The sequence below is a fragment of the Hirundo rustica genome, chromosome 26 (genome assembly GCF_015227805.2).
Source record: "Hirundo rustica isolate bHirRus1 chromosome 26, bHirRus1.pri.v3, whole genome shotgun sequence".
NCBI classification, from domain to species: domain Eukaryota; kingdom Metazoa; phylum Chordata; class Aves; order Passeriformes; family Hirundinidae; genus Hirundo; species Hirundo rustica.
The window spans coordinates 4,921,595-4,944,276 of NC_053475.1; the positions used below are offsets into that span (position 1 = coordinate 4,921,595).

Genomic DNA, 22,682 nt, shown 5'->3' on the forward strand with positions numbered 1-22,682 from the left:
GTCGCGTTGCGACGACGGCGGGTTGCCCGCAGCCCATTGGGCGCTCAGGAGCTGCGTCAGCCCGGCGCAGGCGCGGATTGGCGGGCGGGCGCTGGGGGCGGGGCCCGGCGGCCGCCGCAGCCGGCGCTGGGGCGGCGCGCGCCGCGCTGAGGGGCCGCGGGCGCCGGGAGCACAGGTACCAGCCGGGGGGGGGGGGGCGGCCGGGCCGGCCCCACGCCCCGCTCCACGCCCACCGGGCCGGGCAGCGCTCCGGCGCGGGGCTGCGGTGGTGGGAGCGGCGTCCCGGCCCGGCCGGGGACCCGGGCGCCCTGACAGCCCTCCCCGTGTTCCCGGTGTGCGACGCCGCTCGTGCTCGGGAGCCGGAGCCGCGCTTCAGGTTTCGGGGTCTCCCCCGCGGAGCGGCTACCTTCGGCCCCGCTGCCCTCACAGGCCCCGTGCGAGACGTTGCCGCCGGTACGGGCTGTGCTGTGTTCGCTGTGCGGGGCTCCTGCGCCTGAGCCGCGGCCCTTCGCAGCTGGGCCGGGCCGGGCCGGGCCGGGCCGGGCTGGGCTGGGCTGGGCTGGCACGGTCCCCCGGGAGCGCCGGGCGTGTCGCGTGCAAACATCACCAGGGACAGAAGTGCCGGAGGTTTAAGAAGAGGCGTTTGTTCATTAGATTCTTCTTCCCTGGGCTATTAGGAAAAGTTTCCTTTGTCAGTGGGCTCTCGTACCCGTTTTTTCACGTGTTTGGGAGCGCTCTGATGCCTGTTTTGCCTCCTGAGCACACGGACATGCTGCCTTGTGTGCAGAGATTTCGCAAGAGAATGAGCTCGGTGTCACAGCACAGCTGAAGAGTTTGCTGCAGTCCTGTGTTGGAGCAGCTGCTGCTTTCCTCCGTGGTGTGAGCTTAGAGTTTGTGATAGACTTTTCATAAACTGGCAGTCTTTAACTTTCTGTCTCTTTTAAACTCGGTTTCTTGAGCCAACTGTCTGTGACAGGTCAGAACTGCTGGTTTGTGGGATTTATCCAAGGGACAAGCCTGTGGCTCCCGTACAGGAAGGTGATTGTGACGTGGGAGGTGTTTTTGTTGGAGCCACAAACACTTGCTCTTGTTAAATGTTCTGGATCCGGTGAAGGGACCAAGATTACAAACCAAAATGCTGCGCAGTGGCCTTGGAGGCTTCTGGAGTGTGCAGTTACTTGCATGTAGTGCCCTCAGAAATGTTGCCACCAAGGCATGGGGTGATACATCTGCGCTGCATGGTGCTGCTGGACCAAGGAGAGTTCAGGCTGTTGTCCTCTTGGAGGAGCCTGTGCAGAGCTCGAATTTTGCAGGCAGGCGCGTGGGGTGTTGTGCATGTTGGGGGTGATGATGGTGAACTAGAAGTGTCAGGGTTATCCAAAGCAGCTCTGGCTTTTTATCCTGCATGTTTGTATTCAGTGTTCTGTCCCTGCCCTGATGTGTGTGATGAAAATCCGTCAGTGGCGATGTGATTCTCATCCCACCCTGTGCCCTTTATTTGCTTATCCCTAATGGACGGTTTCTATCCTTCTCTTAACCCTCTCTATTACCAGCCCTGATTTTCATTGGCACTCTCATTCTCTTGCTCCACTCTCCTTCCAGCAAGCATTTATCTTTACATTTATCCCTTCTGATGCAGTTTCTAGCACTTTCTTGACTTTTTTTCCAGGTTCTTGTTGAGAATGCCTGTGATGGCACTGTGGTTAGCCAGCTGCATTGGCTGTGGTAGGTCCCCTTTGTCACTCTGCTTGTGGGGACATAAAATCCTGCTTGGCTGCCACTCACACTTGCACAGTATAATCCTTTGAGCAGCTGGACGTTAGTCTTGGCTATCCAAGGCTAAAGTGTTTGAATACTTTTCTTTGTCTCTGAAAGATTATGCAGGGGAATGTTTGGAGGCTGGAAGTGCCCTGGTTTTTCAGGTGTGTTTGAAGCTGTGAGGGTGTGTCACCCTTCAGAAACAGAGGCTCAAAGGGAAGGGAGCTGGGACTCTAAAATCCCTTTGTCACATGCACCGTGACAGTGAATTTAATAATTCTGGTTGAGGACAGAATGTCTGACTGCTCCCAAGCACGTGCTGGGGAGCGTTGCAGGCAGCTTGCATCAGTAAGAAGTCTAAACTTCGCCAAGAGCAGACCAGGTGGCACAAGGAATGGCCAAGTGTCAGCCTAGTGTGTAGTTCAGGGATGCCTTACACCGGCTATAAAGCTGGGGGTATCTGGGTGTGGTTAGCTGATCAGCACCACTGCCTAGGTAGAAACAGAAAATGGCATTGGAACTAATGTTCCTTGTTTTTGGATGCATTTGCTCTTTTTTGCTGTGGATTGCACAGAGGCTGCAGGGTGAGGTCACCCTGTGCTGGACGCCAAGGGGACCATGCAGATGAGCAGAACTACAATGTGCTGACTGTGAGAAGCTTCCAACAGAGTTCTTGCCTTCAGGGATGCTGGGAGAGGGACTTTCCTCTAAGGTGACTGAGGCTGACCCGCATCAAGCAAGCCGAGGACATGTTTCCCTGGGAGGAAGTAAGCACCGTTTTCTCGAAACGGCATGACCAAAGTCAAGTCAAAATGCATCCACGGCAAGCTGAGGCTGGGTATGGAGTCTGAGACTCTGTAAGTCTGAGGGACTGTTGCAAGTCCTCAGGCTATGACTTTGTAGTAGTTCTGGAGGTAGAGGCACAAAGTAAAACGGGCATTTGGGATCTTTTTTAAGTATTGTTTAAAATATCTTGGTTTTTCACACTAAGAACACAGAAGCTTTTCTTAGAGAATGAAGGGAGGAAGCCAGCATTGTGAACTATAAACTACAAGATGAGTTTATTTTTTTTTCCACTTGACTTTGACTCAGCTTTGGATACTTGGAGATTTCAGAGTTTCTGTTTCCAAACTTTTTTTTTTTTTTTTTTTTTTTTTTTTCCCCTCCTGACTGAAGTTTGAGCTAGTGTGTCTCTTCTCCCTCCCAGTCTAATTTACTCTGGTTAACTTATGCCTCTGCCTGCTCTTAGCTTCAGCCTTTCCCACAATAGAGAAATGGTCTTGGTTACTGACTCTTGTTCCTTTGGAAACACTCTCGGCATGTCTCAGTGAGTGACACCTGGGCATACAAGCCATGAGAAAAACTAAGCCCTGGGACTCTTTTCTGTGAAGGAAATGAGCACAGCACCTACCAGGGTAGGCAAGTGGTCTCCATGAGGTCTGTGTACATTAGCTTTCTCTGGTCGTGAAATGACGCATTAATCTGTGCTGAGGCTTATCAAGTGTGGCTTATCAAATTTGTGAGTTATCAGCACAGTTCATGTCATGCACATAAACAGCAGGATCTCCACCTCTCCAGTCCTGGTCTTGTTCTCTGTCCAGCTCCAACTGTAGCAGGTGTTCCCTGGAACCTGTGTCTTTGTGCCATCTTTGTTGTAAGTAGACCAGGTCAGCTGTAGCTCATTGCAGCAGCAGTGCAGCTCAGCTCCCACTGCAGCTGGTTTGGGAGAGCTCTTGGCTGCTTGTGTCTTGCTGCTGCTGGCGTCTGGCTGGGTGAAAGCAGGGAAGTCACTACTGGGTGTCTTTGAGTCTTGTGCACCTTTCCTGGGGGTGGAATGTGCCTCTCCCGCTGTGCAGTTACAGCCTGTGAGAGCTCTAAGTGCTGAAGGTGAAGTGCAGAATGACAAAATCCTGAAAGCAGGGACTGCTGATGTGTCCTGAGGCAGGGACTGAACCCTGGGCATTCTCCAGTGAGGGGAGCAGCCCAACAGGAGCTGTACTAACCTGCAGCTCTTCCTACCCATCAGCCTTGCAAATACCTTTCCTGCCTCAGGCCTCTCTAGAACAAAGAGTGTTACAGTTTGGAACCTGTCATTTGCCCCCATTTCAAATAAATAGGAATCTCTAAGTTTTATTCCAGATTTTATGTAGCAATTCTAACTAAACTTGATGATTGTGTGTGATTAACCTCAAGGAGAGAAGTGCTGTAACTGCTGTTGCAGTTTTAATCAGTTGGCACAAAAATTACTGATCAAAACTGAAGGAAACATTCTCCTCCGGTTCCTAAAAAGAGGGAACAAGGGACAAGGAACTGCACTGGCTCAGGAAATAAAAGTACGACCAAGTCAAACGTACCTTCTAAAGCACCTTTCTGTGAAAAGGAGAATCATTCAAGCTCTTGGCTTGAATAGGGATGTCTTTGTTTGAAGCTTGGAGAGCTTTAGTCCTCTTTCAGCTGAAAGCTTTTTGAGGTTAGGTTTGAGAGTGGTGGGAGGGGAAAGGTAAACTTCAATTCTGGGCTGTTTTCAATTTATTTCCTCCCAGTTTTTCTTGTACTTCCCTGCAGACAAATCAGACAAGGCCTGTGTCCAGAAGAACTAGAAATGCAGCCTAAGCAAAATGTTGCAAACTGAACTGAGAGAGTTTTGCAGCACAGATACCAATTGTGGAGTTTCATTTGAGGATTGAGGGGGGCATCTGTAGCAGTAAGGAGTGGGCAGAAGCGAGACACTGGTGCAGTTGGCCGGGATCAGTGAATCCTCTCTGGCTGACCATAGGAATGCTTTCAGTTGGTGTCTGCTCTGGAGCTCTCCAGAGCAGGGTGGTGAGTCACAGGATACCTTTGGTGGTGCCTTTGCTGGAAAGCTCTTTGAAAGCTGAACGTTCTGAAGAGATTTGTGATACAGCTAGGTTGAAAAATATAAATAGTCAAGTTAAATTCCAGATCAGTGTCTCCTGGGAGCTGAGTGTGCTGCCTAGTTTCGTGCAGCGGTTGCGCACTGGCTGCGCTGCTCGGAGCAGCTGGGGCAAGCAGGGCTGCTGCGTGCTGTGCTGGTGGTTTGTTCCAGCTCCAGTTAACCTCCAAGCAGAGTGTTGTTATTTGTATAGCAGTGTAAATGGTGCTTTATAAACCAAGACACTGGGAAAACAATGGGGAGAATGCAAGTTCTTTTTGACCTGGGCTTCCCAATCCTGAAATAATGTGTTGCATCTTCCTGAGTTGTGCCCTTTGAGGGAATGACCAGTTCTGTGGTGTGTGGGCACTGCAGTCTTGATCTGGTGCATGTGTTACTGCTACACGAAAATTCTGTTTCCTGAGGTATTACACACAGCTGGAAAATCCATTTGTTCTGAACATACTGCAACTGCCTGGCAAGTGACTGTGCAGGACTGGGGAGCACTTGAGCTTTGACCTTGCTGCAGAGGCTGCCTCTGTTTAAAGAGGAGCTCACTGAAGCAATAGAACTGGGAAAAAGAAGTGTCTGCTGCTGGTGTTTTGTAAAGCACATGGGTGCAGAGGGGTGTGAGAGGCCTCACTGCTCTCATCCCTTCAGCAGGGTAGGGCTGTGCTTGTGCCTGATGGGCTGGCTGTTGTCCCCAGTGGAGGGTAGCATTCTGCAAGAATTGTTTTGTAGGCATGATAATACATTTTTTTTCCACCATGGTTCATGGTTTCAGTTTCAAGTCTTTCTAATGCATCTTTCTTTCCCTGGAAAGAGTGATAAAACGCAGAGGGAGATGGGTGCAGAGACTGTGTAGTTGCATTATGTACTGAGTTGTGCTGCTGTTCAGTTCTGAAAGCTGATGTCTTTTGAATCCTCAGAGGAATCACAGGTGTTCCTCATGCCCCAGCTGGTTTTCAGTTGTTCCCTTATGAAACTTGTTATTGAAATGACTGAATTTTGATTGAAGATACCCTCTGCGAAGAATGTTCTTCTAATGTTGCAATTCACTTCTCCAGATGTTGGTAATTAAAATCCAGTAAACTTTCCTTTCATATGACCTTGTGGCAGATAGCAAGTCTCAAAAGATCTGAGATAACTTTGTTCATTTTGGCATTCCAGCTGTAACATACAGCCTAATCGTTCCCAAGCACAGCAAGGAAAAAAATCATCCTTTAGGCTTCTTTTTATACTGATTTTTTTTCCTCAACATCTAAGCTTGAACCTTTGCTTCTTTTTGAATATTGAGTAACTTTATTAGACAATGAAGAAAACTTGTTTGAAAAACAGTGGGTGAACAACATGATGGGTGCCCTGAAATCCTGCTGTGTTGCAGTTCTACTGTGTCTACACGAGACCCATGCCTTTGGCCCTGTTTAAAAGTTGGGGTTCTCACCTGCTGGGAGCCCCACCAAGCCCCACAGGAGCTGTGCCACAGGAGCTTCATCTTTGCCAGCTGATAGCTTTCCATGGATTCAAGACATGGAGATGAAGTGAAACTACTGCAGATGTTGATCCAATGTGCTGAAGTTTTGAAGAGGAGGGATGTGTGTGGATGTTGGCTTTGGAAAACAGCAATTATTGATCACCAAGGCTTGCTGCAGTATTTTTCTACCAATAGGGAATAGAAGTCAGATCCTGGCAGTGTGTCTCCTTGGAAAAAATAGAAGTGGAAGACTGTCTCTTCATCTGTGTCTGCAAACCCATTTGCCATAATCTAAATAATCAAGACTTCAGAGAGCTTCTAGAATATGTCTAAATAGTTTCTTGGTATAGAGAAGTTAGGATTGTTTGTCCCCAGCAGCAGCCAGTGAGTGAAGCCTTGAGTTGCCATTGACTGCTGCTCAGCTGTGTTTTTGGAACAGTGGAGAGGCAGCTCAGCCAAGTCTGGTTGTGGTCATGTACAAACACAGGAGTCCAGAAAGACTGTGCCCTCTAAGCTTCTGCCATCCTCCTGGGTGTTACAGGGTTAAACTTGGGGCATGTGTTTTTAAACACAGCCCCAGGGATGAGGCAAGTGAGCCTCTGGAGTCAGCCCAAAGCTTTTGCTGTTAAAGGTGTAGGAGTTTCCTGGTGTGAAGCTTTATCAGAAGGTTCACAAGCTCTCAGAATGTTGTGCCTTGATTATTTTTTTCTCTTGCTTTTTGGGGTTTGTTTTGAGCCCAGAGCCAGGGCTGTCCCCTGGCTCTGATCCACAACACTGCTCCGCTGTCATCCTCTGAAGAGCAAGTTATGGCTGACATTTCTACAGCATCTCCTTTAGTTGCAACTGCCAACCAAGTGTTGCAGGCGAGGCAGGAGGTAGAGAAGCTCCTGGAGGAGTGAAATGTTTTCCCGTGTCTTATTTACCAAATTTTAAAATGTTTTAGAAGCTGTTGCATGGCATCAGATCTTATTTTGAATATTGAGATATATGCCATAAAATGCTGTGTCACTTTTCTCACTGGACAGGGCTCCTTGCACCTTTACTGTAGGACTGTTGTGTTCAGGTGACTTCTGAGCATAGGACTAAGGAGATTTCTTCTGGGAAGAGTTGCTGATGGGTCAATTTTGGGTGGGCCCGTGTGCTGGCTTTTTGGGTACTTTTAAGGTGTTACATAGCAGACCTGCAGGGTAGCTTTGGGGAATCAGTATAAAATAACATTTTTAATAAAGAACAAAATAATACTGTCATTTTCAACCCTCAGCAGAAAGTATGTTTAAACAAACAAAACTGAAAACAAAGCTCTGCACAGTTTGGGACTGGCTCTTGGGTATGTGGGGGTTTTTTGTTTGTTTTGTTTTGGTGTGGGGGTTTTTTTGTTTGGTTGGTTGGGGTTTTGTGTGTTTTGTTTTGGTTTTGTTTGTGTTTTTTCTGTTTTGTTATTTTTTCTTTAGATTAATCCACTTATACAACCTTTTACAGTAGCAGGGAGCACTTCAGGCCACTCACCGCATCACATCTCTGTGTATCTCTGGTGGCAGTGTCTCAGCTGTGTGATCACTTGGGTGTCAGGGTCTAGAGGCCAGATGTAGAAGAGGAGGTACTCTGCCAGTAACCCAGAGCATGGGAGCTGCAGGCACACCGGTGAGGTTGGTGCTCAGTAGGCAGAACTGGTGCTGGAGGATGTGCTTACACCTGGGATTGAACCTGGGCTGTGGGAAGATGTGCATTAGCTGTATGAGATGGGGTGTGTGGGAGCAGGTGCTTAGATGTGTGCAGCAAGCAATTCTTTGTACGGTCTCTCTTGAGATGGAAAAAGATGTTCAGATGATTGTAGGGCCTAGGATTTGGGAAATCCAGTTTTAGTGGTGAAAAGGAAAGCACTCATGTTTGGAAATGCCCTTTAGCAACTGAAAACTTTCAGTTCACTGGTGACATTTGCAGGATCATTTGATTAGAAAACTCAGTGTCTGTGTGCCCAAAGTGGCTAAAAGGGCTTTAGAAAGCAGGTTGGGAAGCCTTGCACCCAGGCTCAAACATCAGCTCACATGAGCAGGGGTCAGAGCTCTGATCTGCCATCAGTGAGTGGGTTATCTGGTAAAAAATAAAAAAGTCCTTGTGTGCAGAGGGACACAAGAGTTATGTTGGCTACAGAACCTGGTTGTCTCTGATGATACCATGGGTGAGATGCCAGGTCCTGGTTACAGTAATCGGGGAAATGGGTTGCTCAGTGAGAGGAACAGACTCGGCCGCTGGCAGCCTCATGTGTTGGGTTTTTTCTTGATGGAGCTGTCCCAGGGAAGCCAATCTATTCAGGAGCTGGTGTGCACATGCTGCACCCAAAGCAGGTGGAGCTGGTTCTAGTTCTGGTTTGCTCTGGATCCTGCCAAAGCCGCAGGATTGCTCCAAGGCTTTAGACTGGTTGGCATGTTCATTAGTGGACAGGCCACAAGCAGCATGGCAGAGCCACGAACTGCACCTGACAGTCCCCATTACTGCCATCATTTGGCTGAAGCCTTTCCTGTTGTCTTTCTCATCTTGACTGCTTTTCCCTTTGTGGCTTTGATCCAGGTATTCATCTGGCCTGCTGTGGTTTCCCTGTTTGGGAGAGATAACTGTTTGGTCCATCTTCAAAGTCCACAAGTATGGAGAGCAGAGCTGGGGGACCCTTTAGCTCCTTGACTCCCGCTTACTTCTGCTGGACACATCTCGTGCATGGAGAGCACAGATCCAATCTGATCTCTGCAGTCTTTTGAGGGTGTTTTGGCTGCCTCATTGCCCTTCAGGTGGTATAAACTGGATTACATGTCTCATTGCCCTGTGTGAGGACTGACGAGGGGGAGTATCTTACTGGCGTGTTTCACTTAAGCCATGGAGTGGAATCCTGCACCAGCACCTTGGTCTCTGCCTTGGAGCAGTGACAGAGCATGAGCTGCTCTTTGAGGAACTGGCTCATTTTGCTGCACGTGTTTGAGTTTTGGAATTCTAGTGCAGAATTCGCTCTTCTAAGACAGCTTTCCACAAACAGGATTTGGATTTTTTCACTTTGAGTAATTACCTACAAACTCAGTCCTTTATGTTCTGGATCTGCTCAGAAGCTGAGGATGCAAAATGTTGCTGAGAAGAGACTTCCCCTTTATTTGCTTATGTCTAACTGTGGCAGCAGAGGGGATGTTGATAATAAACCTAGTGTCTCTGAGACTTTTTTAACAAATGTAGACAAGAAACATATCCCCAAGGAATGGGCTCAGAAAACACAGGTGGTTTAGAAAAAAAGCAGTGTGCTGTTCAAACCAGCTGTTAGGGTCTTGTTTCTCACCCTGGGATTTTGATGTTTCTGCTGTAAACAGAGCTGTGGAAGGGGCTGGAGCACAAATCTGATGATGAGTGGCTGAGGGAGCTGGGTGTTCAGAAAAGGAGGTTCAGGGGGACCTTGTTGCTCACTAAAACTCCCTGAAAGGAGAGTTCAGCCAGGTGGGGGTCAGTCATTTCTCCCAGGTAATGTGTGACAGAAAGAGAGGAAACAACCTCAAGTTGTACTGGGGAGGTTTAGGCTGAAAAAATTCCTTCCTGGAATGGGTGGTCAGGCACTGGCACAGGCTGCCCAGGGCAGTGGTGGAGTCACCATCTCTGCAGAGATTTAAAAGCTGTGTGGATGTGGCACTTGGGTACACGTGGGTTAGTGGTGGGCTTGGCAGTGCTGGGGGAGCAGTTGGACTAGATAATTTCAAAGGCTGTTTTCAGCTTGAACGATTCTGTGAACACTGGGTTTGGGTTGGATGAGCTGTTGACAATTGTGAGAGAAGGCTGTGTGTTGGTGAGCTGATCCTGCAGGGATCAGGAAAAGGACTGACTTGGCTGTACACCGTGGTTCATGTTCCACTGGGTATGGAACTGGGACCCGAGTGCACTGCAGATGTTGTCTTTGGATTTCAGTTACTTGTTTACTAACCATGAAAATCTTGCTGCTTTTCCTTCATATTTGCTGAATTGCATGAGTCAGATATTAAAGCAGTGACTTCAGGTTCCACCCTGGGCTGGACCCTAACTAGGAAACACCAAATAACTCCTGACAGAAAGCCACACGTTTCCTGAGGAACGGCAGGGTGGCCATTCCCTTCCAGCCTGAGCAGAGCCCTGGGACAAGGCCATGGGGCTGCCTGTGTCTGTCAGATGAGAAGCACAAAGGGCCTCAGTATAAATACTCCCAGGACACAGTCAGCGAAGGCAGTTTTATTCCAGTTTGCAGAATGGACTTTTTCCTCTGGACTTTAAAATAAACAACATTTTGGCTGAACAGATGGAACTGACCTTTTTTTATTAAAAGCATATATTTTCTCATGCTTGTTTCAGTAAGAGGTTGTTACTTTTAAAGAACTCCTTAACTTGCAGAACAGCTGACTTAAGTAATTCCAATAGCATTTATCATCTTACTTTTTGCTTCTTGAAGTTGTAGAGTTTGTAGCCCTTTCTTTTTTGAGGAGGAGAAATAAGAAAACTAGCTCTGTGTGTTTTTTGCACAGGAGAGAGAGGCTGAGTCTATGAAGTTGATTTTTAAGTTGATGAAAAGATTTACATTCATTTTGAAGAGGATTGACCTGCCCACAAGCTCAAGCTTATTCCTGCTCAGATGCAAAGGAAGGATTACAGATAGTTATCAAGAGCAGCTTTAAAAAAGAGATTAGAAAGTCTTCTATTAGAAATTAGAAATTATTCTATAAAGTAAGGGGATGATACCAAAGTTGGCATCTGGTTCTGAGACACCAGTGAAGGGCTCCTTCCCTCTTGAATGCATGTACATGAAGGAAGCTGTCCTGACAGCTTGTTGTGTGAGTTGCTTAATTTCCAAGACATGAAAAAGCACTTGTGCTTACCTAAATCAGTGGTTTCAGGGCTTCAAGGATCATATTCTTGTCCCGGATTTTTGGATTTTTCCTCTGTAGTGTGCCCAAGCCTCCAACCAGGAACAAGCCCGTATTTTCTTTAGTTATTTTAGTTAGATTTTGGCTTAGTTGAACCTGAAAGAACTGCAGTTTTGTGGGAATGTTTGACTCCTGTTATGCTCAGAGATCTCAAAACAAAAAAGCCTTTCCTTTGATAGGATGGTGATTGGATGGGATTTGTCTGTCCCTACCTCCAGGAGGCAAAGATTGCAGAGTCCCCCACTCCCCCAAAATTCAACAAACCTAATTGATTTCATATATCGTATTGGGGTTTGTGGTTATTTTATTTCCTTTTATTCCTCCCCTTTTATTCCTTCTCATTGCTTTCATTTGAACTTCTTTTATGGATTTATTTCATCTTGAAATCCAGCCACCAGGATGAGGCAGCATTCCAGCTCTGATCCCAGCAGTGCTGGCGCACAGGGCTTACTGTGCTTGCCTTACATAAGGCAGTCCTGTTTATAGACACAGGGTTTTTGGTTTTACCAGCAGCACAGTGTTGTTGGATTGTGTTCAGTGTGACTCACTGTAACCTCAGCTCTTTATTTCTGCACAGCTGCCTCTCAGGGACCAGGTTAAAGGCAATTGGCAAAACCAGGATTTTTCTGAATCTGCAGAGCATACCTGATTTGGGGGATGAGAGACCACCTGTCAGAGAGGAACACAGCTGTTTCTGGCAGCTTGGGTGAGCTGCTGCCTTACCTCAAAGGCAGAGAGCTCTCCTGTCCACACGTGGCTCATTAGAGCCAGCTCCTGGTTTGCTGCTGTGTTGGGCTTTTCTCTTCATGTTCTCTCTGTTTCTTGCATTTGCTGTTTGTTCCGTGTCTTCTCTTTGCTGGGTAAACCTTGGAAGTGTGCTGGTGTGCTTTGCTGTTTGCAAGTGGCTCTTGTAAAAATCAAGATTGGTGTGACCAGTTGGAAGGAGGCAGGTTGACCTGCTGCCCTTCCCAGGGAGGATTTTTGATGCTTTTGGGAGGTTCATATCCCCACACTCACTGTTGGGATGTATCACATCAGATATAGAAATGGGAACATATGCATTTATTTAATGAAACAAAGAGAAAAAAGATCAAAGATGGGATTGGGGAGCCTTTTGGGCTTGGACAGTCTCTCAAGTGCTCAGAAAGCTCCTGAAGGCAGCTGAGAAGGGCCTCCTGAACCCAGCCACATAAATTGGTTTAGGTGTCCTGTTGAGGTGAAACTTTGTTGTATTTATGGAGACCATGAATATAAGTTTTCAGGATGGCTCTAGCTAGAAGAGCACATGCCTATGGGGCTTCTGGTTGCCTTCCCTATCACTGTGTCAGCACATTCAGTTTGAAAGGCTTCCTCAGGTTAAAGGGTGGTTACCGGGAACTCTCTTTGGGAAAGGCAAATTTGCAATTCTGATGGTAAGTTATGTAAGCAGAACACTTGGTGCCTTAATTTTATGGTAAGGCAGCCTCACAAAGCCTATTAAAGGGGACGGAAGACTCAAACGTGCGCGTTGGGGCCCTGGGGTGCTGCTGGCGCAAGAGGGGCTGCAGGGCTGTGAGGGGTTGGGCGCTCCGGGGTTCTGGGTTCCGACTGTGCTGCTGTTCCTGCAGGTCTCCCGGGTGCCGGGCCCGGGACAGAGGGGCCCAGAGCTGCCATGACGACAGGCGACTGCTGCCACCTCCCTGGCTCCCTCTGCGACTGCCCGGGAAGTGCTGCCCTCTCCAAGTCGGTGGAGGATTCGGACATGGGTCGCCCGCAGTACATCACGCAGGTCACCGCCAAGGACGGGCGGCTCCTCTCCACCGTCATCAAGGCGCTGGGCGCCCAGAGGTGAGGCTGCTGCAGGGATGGGGCTCGGAGCTGCAGCTGGGCTTTTCCCCTGTTTTGGTAGCTCAGGGCTACAGGGAGACAACAAAGTCCTGTTTTGTGAAGGAGTTTGCCAGGGCACTAGTACTGAGTTCGAATCCTTGTGAGCCGGCCGCTCCCAGGCCTGTCCTGGTGTGTTCGTGGAAGCCCCAGCGCTGCGGCCGCTGTCACGGCCTTGGAGGCAGCAGTGAAGGTGGAGCCCTGCTTGCAGGGAAGTGTGCTGTTCCTGGAGACCTTTGAAGGGCTGGAAGGGGAGCACAGCCCTTGTTCCAGGAGTTTCCACGGAGTAAAGGAGTGGTGCTGATTTCCAGCTGCAGGGAGGGAAGGCTCTTTGTGTTGCAGGAACTATAGCATCCAGCTAGAGGGGACATGTGGCAGCTTCATTGGCTTAGACTCCTCCTGATGTGACTTCTTGTCATTTATTTTGAGCGGATTCCAGAGTAGAGGACATTTGGCAACATTGTTCAGTCCAGCTACTGGGAGCTGTCACATTTTGTGTTCAGAAATCCTGTCTGAACAGCTGTTATTTTTTCCGATCAGTTTGGTCAAACATTTATGCAATGTGAAAGCAGTGGTTGCAGAAATGGGGGAGGGCTGCAGGGAAGCTGGATGAGAATAGAGGCAAACATAATTGCTGCATCCAGCAAACCTGGAACAGCTCAATAAAAATGTGAAAGTAACTGGGCTTGCTCTCTGGCAGTAGATAGTCCGGGTGAGAAGTTGTTTAACCCGTTAGAACTTGTGAGGGTGTAATAATTGTGTGGGAAAACTGCCTGGAAAAAGGTTAAAAAAACCCAACAGTATTTCTTATGTCTCTACATGGACCCCAATTTGTTTCTTTTGGTGGTGGGTTTCAGTGCCTTCTTTGTCACCAGCACTTCGCACAGCAAAGCCAGGAGCAGTGTGACTGCGCTGGAATGTTGAATTACTGATACAGTGTCTTCAGTCTGCTGGAAAACTGTGTCTGAGTGTGTATCATGTGGGAATGTGAGCAGGCCCCCACCCGGTGGGGGAGAGGAAGGAAGGAAAATGAAGTCTTGATAAGAATTTTTTTTCACACACTGTCAACAGTTTTTTTTTCATTTTGGATTGTTGGTAGCCAAAGTTATAGTAATACTCTGGAAATATGAAACTTCTCAAACAGGAAGAGAACGGGTGAAATATCTTACAGATGCTTTTCTTAGGAAAAGACAGATGCATGAGAAGCACTGGAGACTGTAGGGGATTGTCTGTCTGTGTCACTAGGGCTCTGTGTGCAGGCTGTGCTGGTACAGCATTTTATGGCAATAAATGTTACAGAATCATCAAATAATTCAAATTGGAAGGGAATTCCATAGGATGTCTGGTCCAGCCTCCTTTTGGAGCAAGCCTGCTCAGAGTCATCTGATGTAGTTTCCAGGATCTCTGAGGCTGAAGTTTCCACCACGTTCCCAGACCCCTGTTGTACTTTTTGCAGGGATTTTCTTAGCTGAAGAAGTCCCCTCAATAAAAGGCATGGAAAAAGGAGGAGAGAACATGGGTCAGAGGTTCACCAGTGATGTTTGGCAGAAAGAAGGGGATGGTGTACACTGCGTGTAATTTGCTACACAGCCCTAAATATGAATAAAAGTCCAATTGGGATGAAATCAGCTAAGTATTGAATTGACATATGTAGAGATCTCCCGTGGAACACAAAGAGAGGAATCTTGCTTCTCCTTTAGTGAGCTGACATGCACTTCCTTGCTGGCTCTTCTCTTTCCTTCATGTCCCACTAACCTTTTTCCCCAGTGTTCTCGTTTTCCTTGAACTGTGCTTCCTTGCCTCACTCTTGCTTTCTGTGCAAACTAATGGAAGTAGTGCTGCTGCTTTTGAAGATTGCTAAGTGCTTGCTCTGACTGTTGTGTTACAGTCCCACAAACTTCTGCAGTCCGGCGGAGTTTTTTGAAGTCAGAATAGCAGTGGAGTGTGAACTATGATATGGGTTCAGTGTGGCCTTTGTTCTGTCAGCAGTATCTAGAAAAAGGTGATATCTGCTACCACTCACCTGGATTTCGAGAGGACCTACAATAGGGTCTTTGAAATAAAGATGTTCCTTTTTCACCCTCTCTCACACCCCCAAATCTGGGCAGCTTTGGATGTGAGAGGAAAACTGTGTAAAAGAATGGCTGTTTGGAAGGTGGGAGGTGAGATGCTAGTGAGGGCCTGGTTTCCATGGTCCAGGGAAGGCAGTCCTGTCCTGGGCCTTTGCTCTCCATCATTTGGTTCCTAACTGATCTCAATGATTGGTGAATGCTGAAGAGATGAACTGAGCTGCTGGGAGCAGCGAACTTTGGTGTCTAGAGCCATCTGGGGCTTCCCAGGGAGCCCAAAACATCCTCATCACAAACCTGGCATATGTGACACAGGGCTGCTAAGAAACCTGTGCCTTGGGATGCCAGCTGGGATGCCCCATCCCTGTAAGTGTTCCAGGCCAGGTTGGCTGGAGCTTTGAGCAAGCTGGTCTAGTGAAAGGTGTATCACTAATTGTTCACAGTCAGTAGTACCAGGTGGAGGTGTGAGGAGTATCTTGGGAACAGATGGATGGTTTGAGTGTGATGAGCAGCTCAGGCCTCCTACGGGGAAGGTTGCAAGTGTCTCTGAAAGTGTTACTTTCCTTGGTAGGTATCTCCAGTTCTGTGAGGTTCTGTGTGATTCTGTAGTTGGAACTCGTGGCCAAAGAGGTGTTGTTCATTAAGCACCAGAGCATTTCTGCAGCCACTGAGAGGCTGAACACTGCAGAGCATTTGCTGCTTTGGGGAAGGTGTGCCCATGGGATGCTGGAGAGTTACTGTGCAGTGATGGGCAGAGAGTTTGTATGCTGGAGACCTTGGTCTGGGTGTCTGCTTGCTGTGAAATATGTTGTGTTCTTGGAGAGGTGAGCTTCCAGGGTCAGTTCAGTCATGTCTTGAGATATTGCTGTTCCTCGTGCAATTCCTGCTCAGCCCAGGCTGCAGAACCGAGGCAGGCTGCGTGGGTAGGTGATCTGGTAAATGTGACCTGATTGCCAACCTCTTGAGTAGCTGCAGGTGGCTGGGGCATGCTGTGACTACTGTGGGTCATTTGGCTTTGCCTTGGGCTTCTGGCATTGCAGGGGTGCTTCAGGCTTGGTGCTGGCCCCTGCACACTGTGAGCAGAGCTGAAGACTGCAGAACCTGTGCTGCAGTCACTTCTGGGGCCAGCTGAGCTGGCCAGGCTGATATGCCATCTTCTCTTGTTGTTATGGGTCTTCCAAATTTTAAATGACCTAAATGTTTTGAGGACCAAGATGGTCCCCTGAAACTGGTTTCTTACTACACCAGGCTCCTGGCATGCTGTTCCATACACTGCCTACTGTTCATGTGCCTTTCTGGGGCTTGGTGTGACCAGATCCTGTGGCTGTGCTGTTCTGCCTGCTCTGACTGTGATTTCATTCTGTTTGTCTCTTGTTCTGCCTCTTTAGCGATGGTCCCATCTGTCGAATCTGTCATGAAGGTGGAAATGGGGAGGGACTGCTTTCCCCATGTGACTGCACAGGAACACTGGGCACCGTGCACAAGAGCTGCCTGGAAAAATGGTTATCCTCCTCCAACACAAGTTACTGTGAGCTCTGCCACACAGAATTTGTTGTAGAAAGAAGACCAAGACCCTTGACAGAGGTACCATTTTCTTCCTGCTTTGTTTTTATTTCCATATAATTTGAGAGAAAATGACTGCTATACTGTTCTTGTAGTTCTTCCGGTCTCCTCCTCCTTGCAGTACCTTTGTACTCACAAAGAAGAATCTCTTTGGAGAGATCAAGTCCCTTGTCAGACCAAGTAATGTAGTTGCAAGTATGCAGTAGTGGTGTTTGGGGCAGCTCCTACCTGTGACCTGCCCTTGTACCACCTGCCAGTGGCAAACACTGTGCTTGTGGCTGTGCTTTAATGCCTGAGCATTAAAATGCAGATGTCACAACATAACTGACTGAAATATGAAGTTCTCATAAATATTCTTTTTTTTTTGCTGCTGGTTTTAATCTTATCTCAGTGTTGGATTAGTGCAGCTCTCTTGCATGTGCCTTCTTTGTCATATTCTGTTCTGAAAAGTGAGATATGATTGCTGATACTGTTTGTAAAAGACCTGTCATCCCATGATGTGTGCTTCAAAGCCTTTAGGCCTTGCTCCTTCCTGCTGCTCTGTGCTTCTCCCAGTTGAAGGAGAAAACAGGACAGGGCTCAGCTGGTCATGTTCCTCTCTGTATTGACCATAGAGGGATCAGTCCATCAGCCTCCCAGAGCTGGAACATACAACGCAGGCTCTGGCTGCTGGCTTGGGTTTTTTGTTTTGGGAACAAAGGCAGCATGGACCAGGCCATTGTCTGACCTCAGGGTTCAAGTGTACATCTCCAAAAGAGGAATAAATAAACCAGTGAGGTACAATACGAAAGGCTTAAGGATTTGTTTTAGAAGATGGTTTAATATGTCTGGAATTACGTAAGTGTCAGTGTGCTGCTGGCTTGGCTTGTGGGTTCCTTCACACTGTGTGACTGCAGAGAAGTGTCACTCACAGCTGGGCATTTACACTTAACAATTTTGGGAGCCCCACATTTCTGCAGCCATCAGCTGTGGGGGGTCTGGGAGCCTATTCTTAGCAACAGACTCCTGTTACCTGTCGGCTGTTGGAGATTTGTCATTGCCTGCCACCTGAGTGTGTGTGGAGGAAGGGTTATTTTGGATTTGTAGTGGTGACTGCTCTTGTCCACTCTCTCCTTCCCCTTGCCCCATCAGTTAGGTCAAAACTGAGTCACAACTGGAATTCTAAGTTGCTTTTCACATTTCTGTTTCCATTCCTATCAATTCCAGAGGTTGTTTCTTTTCTCTTCCCACCTCCCTCTGGAAACAATATTTGTCCCCTCCTCCATTCCACAGTCCCCAGCTCTGTTTCTCACACTCCCATCTCATCCTAGTGAGCCTTGGAGTGGAAAAGAGTCCACCAATTGGGGAAGCACTCAAGCTTCAGTTTGCAAAATGGATATTAAGTTTTAATGACTGTTTAACTTACAACTGATTGTCATGGACCTGACAGCCCCAGTCAGGAGGAGGCTTTAGCCTACAGTGCTAACCCAAACCATGTATCTAACACAGTAATTTGTATGAGCATTACCTCAGTGGTTACTGCTCTTGGGGTCTTACTGCTTCTCTCCTGGCTGCTCAAACATATAAATTGGTGCTTTGGTCAGTATCTCTCAAAAAGTTGTTTCAGAGGTTGCAAAACAGTGATTTAAAACATTTAGGAAAGGCTGTATCTCGGCTTTACACAGTTCAGGCAAGCCCAGGGGCAGTGAGCTTGCTAGGGCTTATGCAGGCCAAGTTGTGAGTGCAAGTCTCAGATGTTTTAGCTTAAGAGCTGGTAAAATATTCCTGTCCAGAAACAAACACGTGGGAGTGCATTCCGCCGTCTTTCACGATGCTGTGGCACCTCGTAACAAGCATAGGCTTGGAAAACTCAAAAAAGCTCAAAGGCTAGTGTGTATTGGAGGAGTTTTTCCTGTGGCACCAACTCTATGCCTCCATCAGGCATGAGGAGCTTGCTGGGAGAGTGGGATAGAAAAGTCTTGTCTGTACTCCAGTGTGGGTGAATAAGCATTCCAGGACAATCAATTTTAATTCCCATTGAAATTTGTGAAAAGTCCCTCTGGACTAGAGCCTGTAAGGGTATGGTGATCAACAGAGAAACTGAGGGTGCTGAGAGATGATGGGTGGACAGCATTTAATGAATTCAAACATAGGAGAACAGCCACTGTGTTTTCGGAGCGGAATGGACTCCTTGAGCCATTACTGCCAGCTGGCAAAGGCTTTGGGATTCCAGTGATTTGTTACTTCTGGTATTTTGGGACTGTCTGTGAAAACAGTGAAGGGGATGATCTACTCTGTTGTGGTGTCTGCTGGGGAACAGCTTGCCTAAAGTGCTTTGTGAGCCTGGAGGCTGATAAGCACCTGATGAAAAGGCACCAGGTAGCTGGTGAGAGTGATTGATCCCCGCTGCAGAGCAGAGCCTAACATGCAGCTGGCCTTCATGGTACAGCCCCAGAGCAGTTCCCTTGCCAGCAGCTCGGGGCAGTAAGGTTTTCCCTGGCTTGGAAAGCAGTATATAGCCTGGTTTAATACAGCCCATGGCAGCAGGCTGCTCTTTCCCCTCTTTCTGCCGGCAGTTCATGGCCCCCGGGCCATGGCGTGCGTGGGTGCGGTTACCAGCAGTGTGCTGTGGCTGCAGCACCCCGGTGTGCCGGGCCCCTGCACAGCCCGCTCAGCCCATCAGCACGGGTACTCTGTGCCTGGCACACCACGGCTGGAGAGCTCCTGCTAGAGCAAAATGGCTCACCTGGCTGGGAACACCACCTGGTTTTGTTGTTTTACTTCAGACATGCTATAAACCCTCTGATCCTTGCCTGGAAAGTGGCCTGGAGTTCAGTTTCTCATTTTCCTTGGGAGCTATTACAGCCACCCTGAGCTCCTGCACCACTGCAATCTGTGCTGGGCAGAGGCAATGTCAGTGAGTATGCTTCATGCCATGAGGTTTGCTGGGGCTTAGAGGTCGACTGACCGAGTGTGACTGCTTTGGGAAGCTCCCACTGGTAGCAGAGGCTCTGCCCTTAGTGGAGAGCCCTTTGGAAGGAGCTGATAACCCCTTGGCCAGCTGGCTGGCACTTTCCATTAATACTCTGCCTGCAGTCTGGTGCAATCTCATCCCCATACCAGACCGGGCTGCAGCTCTTCACCAAATACTTTTGGGAAGTGTCATCTCCAAGCTGTTCATCTGTTTCTGAGAAGAGGGCTGGGGAAAGAGGCTGCTCAATCATTTAAAAATGTGACGGTTCCCCCAGCCACCTTATCTGGGAAGTTCTCTGCCTCTTGGTTGGGAGGAGGGGTGGGGAGTGTTTTGAAACTTTCGGGGAAGTTATGTTTGTGGTGAGTGTGCTGTTGAGGAGCCCTGATAAAAATCCACTGTTCACCAAGTAAAGCTGTGAAATCAAAATAGAAATTAAGAGCAGATGATAAATGGGTGGAGACTAGCTCTAGGAATGATGCAGGAGCATGCTGCATGGCAGAAGGGTCTCTTCCATATGTGAGAGGCTATCCAAGCATTCTAGCTCTCCTTTGCTGTCACCTGGCCACAAGGGAATTTGGTGACATGCTACCTGCTACTACTGGGCCTCTGAGGAGAAAGCAGAGGCTTTCTTCTTGCTGTTGGTTCTGCCATGTCCTGCCTTTGCAGCCTGGGGGAACTTAGAGCTGGCCATAGTGGCAGCACAGCTGATCTCTGGGAAAGGGACCATCAGCTTCATTAAGAACTGGCTTTGTCCATGTGGTTGTGAGATCCTTCAAAAGGAGAGGGCCTGAGACTTGATTTTGGTCTGCAGGAGACATTTTGGTGAGTGCTGGGTGGAAGCTACATGGCCAAGTTGAAATGCTTCTGTGTAAGCTTCCTGATTTCTTGGAAGTCAGGAAATGCTGTGACCAAAATTGCCTTAGTTTTTACTTCGGGCCTCTCGTCTGTCTGTGTTACAGTGTGGTCTTCATGGTCACAGGCTGTGTCTTCCAGAAGCAGTGCATGGATGGAAGATGCTCAATAGCTCACTGTGTTAATCCTGCTGTGTCCCTGCTCACCAAGACCAAAATATGCATTTTCTCCTGAGCTTCTCTGGGGTACTTATTGCTGTGACATCCAAGCACTTCACGAACAGTAATTGAATTTTGCAGCCTCCTTTACAGAGGAAAGGTGCCAACTTTGTCCAGTATGGATTAAAGATGATTTGTTAATAGAATTGTATTTTTGTTTTCTTTAAGCAGACATTGATTTATGTTGTGGTCTGTTCAACATAAAAACAGTAACAGTATTGACTGCCAGTGTGCCTGATCTCTGAACCCAGAGTGGGAAACTCGTCTGAGCCCAGAGTCACCTCTGGCAGCCACAGGCTGGCCCGTGGGTATGGGGGAAATACCTCCTGCAGTTCAGCCTAGTTGATTTATTTTTTAACTAAAAGGCTGGTCAAAACTAAAAAACACAAACATGAAAGGCTTTTGAAAACTGTCAGGCTATGAGATCACTGGGCTGAGTGGGGGCAGGTTTCTGGGGGCATGTTTTGAACACCTACAGGTAGAGATGGAGAACTGACCTGCAGCCCTGGGCAGAGAGTTTTGTAGCCAGTGGTGCAGGACACTGCTGCCTGTGCTGTGACAGGACAGAATGGCTTCTGCTCAGCTCTGAAGTGGTCTCCAGCACAAGACAGTTGTGGACCAGGGTTCTTGAGTGAGGAGCGTGTCTGCAGCAGAGAAGAAAATGGCCAAGCCTTGGAGAGGGATAGTGTTCCAATACTTGATTTTCCAATACTTGATTTTCCTATATGATTGTTAATTTGATCAGCTTCCATATGTGTACAGGGAAGGACACTCTAGCCAGCATGGCTGGCATAGTCAAAAAAAGGCAAAATACTTTCTGTGGTCCCTGGAAGATTTTGGCATTTGGTATTTAGATGAAGTGTTTGAATTGTAAGTTGCAGCAGACACAGCTTTTCTGGAGGAAGTACTTTCCTCTTTGTTCTAATAATATCATGCACAGGAAATGCCCAGTTACTGTCCAGGATTCTTCTTCAGGGTGTATCTGTACCTTTTCTGTCCAGGATATGGTGGAAGGAGGAGCACAGGCCTTTGGACCTGAAGGATTACTGCAGACTAGACAGCTCTTTCTCCCAGGCCACAGGTGGTCATACAGTTCTCTAGGCATGATTGAGTTTATTTGTCCCAACATTTCATGCCTTAAATGTGCCTCAGCCAGACCTTGTTCTTTAAAGTCCTATATGGTGTATGGAGAAAAAGAAATACCTGTTGTGATCAATTAATTCCTGCCTCCTTAGAAGGCTAAGTTAGGATGTGTCAATTTGTCTGGAGGAACCTGCCTCTTCTTGGCTGTAGGAGAACCAGGGTAAGTGTGTTACAGGCAGTTTATGAGTCAAAATATTGCCTCCCCTGCCTCTGATCTAATGCTCCCTTTCACATAAACTCTTCTCTTTGGTCTGTGGCAAAACCCATCACAAACCTCTTTCCTCTTAAAAAGTGGTCTTCCTGCTGGAGATACTTTATCCTTTGAGATTTCAAGCAGAGCTGCGTGGATGGAGGCATTTGGGACTGTACTGGATGCATTGTGTGTTTCCAGAAAGCACTACCAGGGGTGACAGTGTGGCTGTGTTTCTACAGCCACAAGCCCTTCTGCACAGCTCCTGGCCTTCTCCCCCTGCAGCCCACAGAGGGAGGTGGGTGTGTGGGTTGGTCTGTATTGATGTACCCGAGCCCACTCCTGCCCATTTTCACTTTCCCAGGTTACCAGCAAAAGTATTTCCTTTTCATGGCCATCTTGTTTTGTGTGTTTTGCTGTGGCATCCACCCCACTCATTTCTCTCTTCAGTTCATTAACCGCTTGTGAAGTGTTTTAGCTTAAAGCTGTTGTTAATTTTGTCCCCTCTGAATGTTTCTCTATGGACTGAAGAGAAACACCACCTCAGCAGCCCCAAAGACTCCTGTTTGGGGCCATCTGCCCCTGCTGTGAGCCAGCTTTGGTTTCCCAGGCACCATCCTGGCATGGGGAGGGGTCGGGTCAGGTCTGTGCCACCAGCTCAGGTCTCTGTGGAAGTGTCCCGGGGTTGCAGGTCAGGCAGGTGTCAGAGCAGCAGCTGTTTATTCCCAACAAAGATCACTCCATACTCCAGAGGAAGGGTGTATTTTTCTTCACACATACTGTAAAT

The 22,682-nt window shown here is 48.0% G+C and overlaps 1 protein-coding gene across 4 annotated transcripts in view; it reads left to right on the forward strand.

Moving 5' to 3' along the window:
- The first annotated feature begins 124 nt into the window (after nucleotides 1–124).
- MARCHF2 (membrane associated ring-CH-type finger 2) overlaps nucleotides 125–22,682 on the forward strand; it is a 33,633-nt gene continuing 11,075 nt past the window's right edge. The window contains exons 1-3 of one of the 4 annotated variants that reach the window (XM_040086626.2): nucleotides 125–175; nucleotides 12,652–12,871; nucleotides 16,365–16,560. In XM_040086626.2, the coding sequence (XP_039942560.1) occupies nucleotides 12,696–12,871; nucleotides 16,365–16,560 (372 nt within the window). In that variant the 5' untranslated portion in view covers nucleotides 125–175; nucleotides 12,652–12,695. Of the gene's footprint in view, nucleotides 176–344; nucleotides 454–3,387; nucleotides 3,413–8,703; nucleotides 8,909–12,651; nucleotides 12,872–16,364; nucleotides 16,561–22,682 lie in introns of those variants that run through there. The other 3 variants (XM_040086630.2, XM_040086629.2, XM_040086628.2) reach the window with 3 other exon arrangements.